General features: G+C 40.6%; 1 protein-coding gene across 3 annotated transcripts; it reads left to right on the forward strand.

Moving 5' to 3' along the window:
• The first annotated feature begins 2,346 nt into the window (after positions 1–2,346).
• On the forward strand, positions 2,347–7,754 carry SRSF7 (serine and arginine rich splicing factor 7). Of its 3 annotated transcripts, none has more exons than XM_055399223.2 (8): positions 2,347–2,496; positions 3,533–3,713; positions 3,950–4,126; positions 4,999–5,073; positions 5,161–5,271; positions 6,438–6,491; positions 7,038–7,073; positions 7,455–7,754. In XM_055399223.2, the coding sequence occupies exons 1-8, from the start codon at positions 2,469–2,471 to the stop codon at positions 7,507–7,509; spliced, it is 717 nt and encodes a 238-aa protein (XP_055255198.1). In that variant the 5' UTR covers positions 2,347–2,468; the 3' UTR covers positions 7,510–7,754. The 3 variants fall into 3 exon arrangements, with proteins under 3 accessions (XP_055255198.1, XP_055255199.1, XP_055255201.1); XM_055399224.2 differs by having other exon boundaries at positions 5,161–5,262; XM_055399226.2 differs by having other exon boundaries at positions 5,161–5,238.
• The last annotated feature ends 240 nt before the right edge of the window (positions 7,755–7,994 follow it).

Here is a 7,994-nt window from a genome sequence, read left to right on the forward strand (position 1 = left end):
AAAAGGTCTAAAATTGTTTTTCTTGTTTTAAAGTTTTCACATCCAAGTAAAATGATGACAATGACTTAAAAGTGAAACTAAAAATAAAGTTAGATAAAAGGTGAATATTTCTTTTCTTTTGGTTAATTCCTTTGTTTTGTTTCATTTTATTATAGGCAGTCAACATTAAATCCTCTTTTTGTATTTCCTTCCATTAGAAAAGGGGAATATTTCTCTAATGTTTCTCTAGAAACACTGAATCTAGAGAATGTAGATACATTTTGAAAGCTGCAGCTTTCAAAAGAATTACCTCTCCTTTCATAAATTAATAATATTAATATTTAACAACAGAAACTTAAGATTTAAAAAAGTCATATAGGAAATATTAGAATATTTGTTGAATTGAATTAACTTTCACATTCAAAATGATACTGGGAATTTGACCTTAAATTTATACAGAATTCTAGAAGCAAAAATTTGTGTGAAACTGATTTAAAAACAATCAATAGGAATAAAAGAACTGTACAAAAAAAAATCTCCCTGATTGGACTGACATTTAGTGAAAAGAATTGCTTTTAAAGAGAAAGGTTTCAATATAACGGTACAAAAGTAGTAAACAGTACTATTATTTTTTCACGGCAGTGAGGTTAGCAAAGCCCAGCCTAGAACTGTCCCTCCTTTAATGAGAGAGACTTAGTTACAGAATCAGGCAAGCCAGTCCAGGTTTACCCCTCTCCCTTTAATGTGCTTAAAATCAGTTTGTCTTAAGTTGGACAGTTGCTTCTTTTCATACTGTTTACACTGTTATTTGCTCAAAAATTCTTTTGTACAGTAGACTTTGTATTCAGAGCCCCAAAAATACTTATTGAAATCTATGAGAAACTATGCAGTATAATAAGCACTATCTTTTAAAAATTACCTATGCTTTGTGCCTATGCTCTATTTAAAGTATATATAAATGAATATGTAAAGGATCATTGTTTAATCCTTTTAAGAAGAACTCTGTTAAGTAGATAACAAAAAAATAAGGAAGAACAAACATAACAAAAGATGAAACTTCTATTTTCTCACTAGAGATTTTGAGGTAGACCAATTCCTTCCATAATTTGAAAAGTTATGGAAATAATGTAAATTCTTAGCATTACTCTGAAAGAATTCATTTTTTATTTACCTGAATACATGCTAATTTAACTAAGTTCCCTATCTCCTGTACTGCATATCCCACATCTACACATACCAAGTGAAGTTACAGCAGATAAAAGAAAAAAAAATAGAAGTACCTAAGAATTTCCTCTTGTTTTGTGGAACATTTCCAACTCATGTATTCCAAGTATTTATAGTGCAATGCCTTTTTTAAAATGGATGGTAAAAAAGTGAAATCTGTATTTATAGAGCCTATGTCTGGCAAATACATTGTATAAAATTGAAACTGCATTTTTAATGGATTCTAACAAAGAAAAGATTTTCATTTATTTTATATACAGAATGACTGAGCAGCAAGGCTGCTTACTCAGAGACGACTTAACAAACTCCCTCCCCATCCTCAGGATACAGTATTAGTGGATGAGATGTGGTACTACAGTGCAAAGCAGACAGCATAGAAAGGAAGCACAGATATCATTTTGTGCATCAAACGCAAATGATTTCAGAATTGCCACTACCACAAATAATTTAAGGATTTAGGGTTATGTCACGATTTCAATAAAAGGAGGTGGGGGGAGACCCTCTACTCTTTTGTCCCCCTGACTCCGAGAACTTGGACCGTGTCGGGGAAAACTGGTGGCCGGTTCGGAAGGGGCAAAAGGGTTGGTTCAGGGCTGGCGGCCCCTTGGGGGCGTCACCCATTTTGAGGCCCATGGTGGTTTTGAGGACCACGTTGGCGAGTTCTCATCCTGGCCCAAGCTCCTGATTACCTCTGACGAGCCCCAGAGATCAATGAGTGGCAATCGAGGTCAGGTCCCTCAGCAGAAAGGTGGCGGCGGCAGCAACATCAGCGGTTAATTCTTACAGCCTTTCAGGAGGCCTGTCTAGTGCACCTGAAGGAAGATTACCACAGCTTAGGGTCCCTAGATGCGAGGGGGAGGTAAATGAAGGCGGGGGGGAGGAGGCTGAGGGAAGGAAAATGAGGAGGACACAGGGAAAAGGGGGAGGGGAGGGGGCGGGACACGTGGGGAAGGGCCCAGGGTTTACGGACTGGATCGCCGCGTTGCCATGGAAACGTATCCCTCCGCCCAGGGTTCGCGTTTCAAGCACATCAGTTCCCCCCACCCCGCTTCTCCGCTGTTTCCGCCCAGCTCCTTTGTGCCGCGCAGAACGTCGAGATGACGCATGCGCAACGAAACCCAGCCGCCGCATATATAAGCGCGAACCCAGGCGCTTCCTCGTAGTGCCGCCGGGACCGTTGGCGAGGGAGGCGGTTTGGTTGGTGTTGTGTTGATCGTTCTCTGGGCGCTGCGAGCTGAAAGAGCCCAGCTCGCAGGCCAGTCATTATGTCGCGCTACGGGCGGTACGGAGGAGGTAAGAGGCTGGGGGCCAGTAAGGAAGGTTGCTGTGGGTGCAGTGAGTATTTAGAGGTCGTGAGGTTGGCGCGGCGGTTGGGAGACGGTTATTCCGCGTGCGTAATGGCGGCTTCGGCGCACACCATACGAAGCTGGAGGCGGCGGCGGCGGGGTATCGCAGGAGGACGGCGGGTGCCTGGGGTAGGTCTCTGGCGGGTATCTTTCAGTTCCCGGGCATTTTAGTCTCCCGCCCAGCCCGAGCCAGGCCCTCTATCACTGTTTTTGTTGTTGCCCTTCTTCGAGCCGCCCGCCTGCCCGCCCGTCCCCCACCTCCCCCCCCGCCCTCGGCTGCCATTTTGCGCACATTGACGACCATGGTGGCGCATTTCTTTGGCGCTTTCCCGCCACTTTAGCTGACAGATGTGGTCGCAGCCGTAAAGGAAAGGATGAATTTAAGACTTAGAAAACTGGCAGCTTCGAGCTGCGCATTCTCGTCAAACGGTCTGATTGCTGAGTGGGAATGGAAGCGTGATCTTTAAGTCTGGTGGCTGGTTTTTCTCTTTTGGCTTTTTCGAGCGCGGTTTATGGCTTCTGGGGTGGGGAGCTGGAGTGACCGGCGAGCCTGCGCCTGGGGCGCTTGCTGCAGAGTACTGGACTCGGCGCAGCCCCGCTCCCGGTCCGCCTTCCGCTGAGGCCCGCTCATCGAGGACGCCGCTGCCGCCGCCGGCCCGCGCGTTCTCAGTGTGCCTGAGGCTGCCGGGACTCGGGGGCGGGGCCGGGGCGGACTCCGCCCCACGCCTCGGAGTATCCTACCAAGCTGCGGTGCTAGTATTTGGAGGTTTCCCGCGGGCCCCCCACCCCCCATTGAATGTTAAGAACTTGGTCGTACGCTTAGCTTTTCAGAAATGTACTAAGTTGGTTTTAAGACTAAAATTAGTCCTTGATAGAGTATTAAATATGTTTTGCACTGTTAAAGATGAATTCAAGCAAAGAAGTCACGCTTGGGTCAGATTATTTGCATAACGTGCGCTCTTTTCTTTGCGTTTTTTAAACAGAAACCAAGGTGTATGTTGGCAATCTGGGAACTGGTGCTGGCAAAGGAGAGTTAGAAAGGGCTTTCAGTTATTATGGGCCTTTGAGAACTGTGTGGATTGCCAGAAATCCTCCAGGATTTGCCTTTGTGGAATTTGAAGACCCTAGAGATGCAGAAGATGCAGTTCGAGGCCTGGATGGAAAGTAAGTGAGATCTTGGCGAGAATGTTCCTGTGCCAGGCTTGAATTCTGTAGTCTGGAGGAGTTTTTAAATAGTTAGCTGATCACTTTATAAAGACAGGAACTGAAAGCAAAAGTAAAGTTTGAAGGAATTATAAAGATAGAGCTGGAGCTTCTGAGGGCAAAGAGTGGTTGGAAAGTTGTAAATATAGAGCTCACTTTTTTTTTTAGCATTACAGTTTTGTTGTTGTTTTTTGTAGAGTTATTTGTGGTTCCCGAGTGAGAGTTGAACTATCAACAGGCATGCCTCGGAGATCTCGATTTGATAGACCACCTGCCCGACGTCCCTTTGATCCCAATGATAGATGCTATGAGTGTGGCGAAAAGGGACATTATGCTTATGATTGTCATCGCTATAGCCGCCGAAGAAGAAGCAGGTATTTATTTTAATAAAGGAATGGTTAGTGTACTAGTTAATCTAGTAATTTTTTTATTAGCAAGGCACAAACGTATTTTTCTGTAAACTTGAATGTTAATTGTTACAGGTGTATTTTACAATTTTTGTTTAATTAAAGAAATGTTAATGTATTAATAATCAACCTGGTCAAAACCTTTCAGGTTTCTTCGTTTGAGTCAGTCGCCTTGATTCAGAATGTCACGAGCCTTATGATATCATGCTGAGGCGCCTTGCAAATCCGACAATTAAGATCCTCCTAGACCTTGAGGTGATCAGCATAAGAGGCCAGATCCCCTCGAGTCATCTACACCTAGCTTCACCTTATTCTTTAAAGGGCAGAAAATTTGAGACGGTGATCGCCGTAACAGTAAATTTGGCTTACAATTGGGGGCCCCTCCGGTTTAGAAAGAGGAACACCAGATTGACCACATTCCCAACTAGAAAAATCTTCTTGCGTCAATCAAGCCTTACCTGGCTCATTTGGCTGTCAGTTTGATCGTCGTGTAGATTGAAGAAAACATCTAGATGCAGCGATCGGCTATAGATACTTCTAGATCGTCTAGATCTACTAGACCATGGGCCAAAGAGGGTCGACCTGCAAACTTGCAAGGTTTATTTTAAATACACATTACAGTGTTTTATATTATGTTAATCTAAAATGTAATTGAGCTTTTAACAAATCTTTTTTTAGGTAGTTTAAAAAAAAAAAAAAGGACAACTAATAGGCCCAGAGTTTATTTCCAAATGAGACACTAAATTTAAATAGTTTTGAGATTTGGTTTCAGCAGAGGCACACAGACTGTAAAAGGAGTTGCCATCTAATATTATGTTTTTTTCTGACTTGAAAAATAGGTCACGGTCTAGATCACATTCGAGATCCAGAGGTAGACGATACTCTCGCTCACGCAGCAGGAGCAGGGGAAGGAGGTGAGAGATCTTGTTTAAACTTCAACTTGTAGGAAGTGGTGAAGTTTAATTGGAATCAAATTGAAATTACTTTGACTTAATGTTTAGGTCAAGATCAGCATCTCCTCGGCGATCAAGATCTGTGTCTCTTCGTAGATCAAGATCAGCTTCACTCAGACGATCTAGGTCTGGTTCTATAAAAGGATCGAGGTATTTCCAGTATGTAGCACCTTTTTTCCCCCTTATTTGTATTTGGATTGTCCCGTCTTAATGACAGCGGTGGAGTATCTTACGGACCTAACTGAAATGGAATGCTTCAGAAGATATTTGGGGGAAAAAAGTTGATTATGAACATGTCCAAATGAAGAAAAGCCCAACTAAAGATTTTAAGGGTGTTACAGAGGTGATGGGGGTCTAAGGCGTAAACCCTCAAATCATTCCAGTGAACACTCTGGGTAAACATGTTGAAAACTTCTGGAGTCAGCTTGTATCTGTTGAGATCTACTCTCATTTACCTACAAGTCAGTTTATAGACAAATGATAATAGCACTAAAAGATGATAGTTACTTGGTCCCTGATAAAAAGGCCCGTTAGAACCAGAAAGGGATTTAGAAGCAAGTTAAAATAGTTTTTCTTTTTTTGAAGGTTGAGACCATGGAAAATTTAGGGTAATACATAGATTGAATGTGGCTTGTTTGACCAGATATTTGGTTTAGACACTGAAATTTGAGAAGTTGAAAATCAAATTAGACCTCAGCGTTATTTTGTTTTCAAAGGTTATGGAAATGGATAACATTCTAGGTAATAAAAGGAATTGACAATGCTATTCATGTCAGTGGTAGGGAATGCTACTGAGAATTCTTGCTACTCAGTAACAACACAGTCTTTATAAATGCCAGGATTCGGAAACTTGTCCATCTGAAAAACCTGGACTCTAGATAAATGCATTTAACTTGGTTGCAGGACCTCAAGATGTGTATGTCAGCCTTGTTTGGTTTGTGTTTACAGATTGATGGTTCTGAACCATGATAGTTTGTTGATCCATGAACACAGCTTTACCCAGTCATAGGAGTTTTCACTGAACTGAACACCTGAAGAAACGAAGTTTCCATTCAGGAAGTTGATACAATTCTTTTAACACCAGTTTTCTCAAATATTATAAATTTATCTTGGATGCTACACTCTGTTTAAGAACATTGTATGTCTATACAGAAACTCATGATAGATTTTTGAAATGGTAGTTCCAAGTATTTGTCTAGTCTTAAGACTGATAGGGCATCTTGGTCAGTTTTAGCTCCTTCCTAGGCCTTAAAAGGTACTCAGAAGGTATTTAAGGATATTACTTCTGTGGACTAATTGGTATAAATGTGTTTGTTTTTATTAAGATCCCGGTCCAGGTCGAGATCAAGATCCAGGTCTCTTTCACGGCCTAGAAGCAGGTAGAGTAAAAATCTCATTGATGCTCTTTTAGTTGTATGGCACCAATATCCAGAGTTCAAAGTGTTTTTGAATTGTTGAAATTTGTTAGCTATGAGCTTAGTAAGTTGAGGAAGAGCACAGTTATTTTATTAGTAAACCAAACTTTATAACTTCCTTTATACGTTGCCTGTTCTGGCTGACTTTCTAGGCAAGGGCATTTCAAACTATAGTGAAAAGTTGGTGAATTTGGGGTTATGTCATGTCCAAGTCATAATGAAAAGTTGGTGAATTTGGGGTTATAATTAAGAGGCCTGTGTTGGATTTGATAGATGTATGGAGCAGCATCTTGGGATCATTGTGCAGAGTATGAAAGATTATTTTACGAAGAACAAGTGTTAGAAGATTGACTTAGCAAAAAAAATTGGTGGGGTTTTTGTTTCCAGTTTAACTGCAGTGTAGTTTAAGCTCAGGACACTTTGGGGGTTCATTTCATTGTATTGTAACTGAAGGGGTTGGATAGTACTTTTCACACAAAAGTAAAACACAATCTTTTCATGTTTTGACAGCCGATCAAAGTCCAGATCTCCATCTCCAAAAAGAAGGTAAGCTAAATAATTTGTTGCCATATCTTAACTGTCAAAGTGTGGCCTCTGCAGAATTTTGCTTACTGCCTACTTCCCTGAGCTCTTCGGAGAATTGGTGCTATATGTTAAAATACTAAATAGAGTTTTTTAGATGACACCCCCCTACAAATCTTCAAAAAGCAAATAGTAAATTACTTAAGTTTTGTAAGATTAATTAGTGAAGAGGCTGTTAAACCTTAAAGGGGTTGTTTTTTTTTTTTTTTTAGACTTCTACTATAGGAACTTACTATCCTTTGGCCACTTTAGCATTTCTTAACTTAGTTTCACCCTGACATATATGTGAGAAGAGTTTTGTTAGACACTAATTGGTTCCAAACTTAAATATTCTTTTCTTTTTAGTCGTTCCCCATCAGGAAGTCCGAGAAGAAGTGCAAGTCCTGAAAGAGTGGACTGAAGTGCTCAAGTTCACCTTTTAGGGAAAAGTTATTTTGTTTACATTATTATAAGGGATTCGTGATGTCTGTAAAGTGTAACTTAGGGAGGGTATTTCAACCGTCTAATCAAAATGGATCTGGACTATTACTCTGTAAATTTACAGTGGTAAGATAATACAAATTTTTGTTGAATGTATTAACATCCTATGGTCTGAAAATGTGGATTTTTATTTGGCACATTTAAAATAAAATGTTTCTAATTAGATTTTTGATTTGTGTTCAATATTAATACTCCTTAATTTGGTATGCTTTAGGAGTCAACCTTGATATTAACCATATTCATACAGACCTACATTTAAAGTTTAATGACGTTAAATCTTAAACATAATTAACAAATATATATATATATACACACTTGGAAAATTCCTTTTTACCCTTAGAGCTTTGGGTCAGATGATAAGAACTCAAGTTGGGTCTCCCTAAACAGCATGGATGCGTCATGACA

This window comes from Moschus berezovskii, chromosome 11 (assembly GCF_049115385.1).
Source record: "Moschus berezovskii isolate FMDL1 chromosome 11, NW_MosBer_1.0, whole genome shotgun sequence".
Lineage (NCBI taxonomy): Eukaryota > Metazoa > Chordata > Mammalia > Artiodactyla > Moschidae > Moschus > Moschus berezovskii.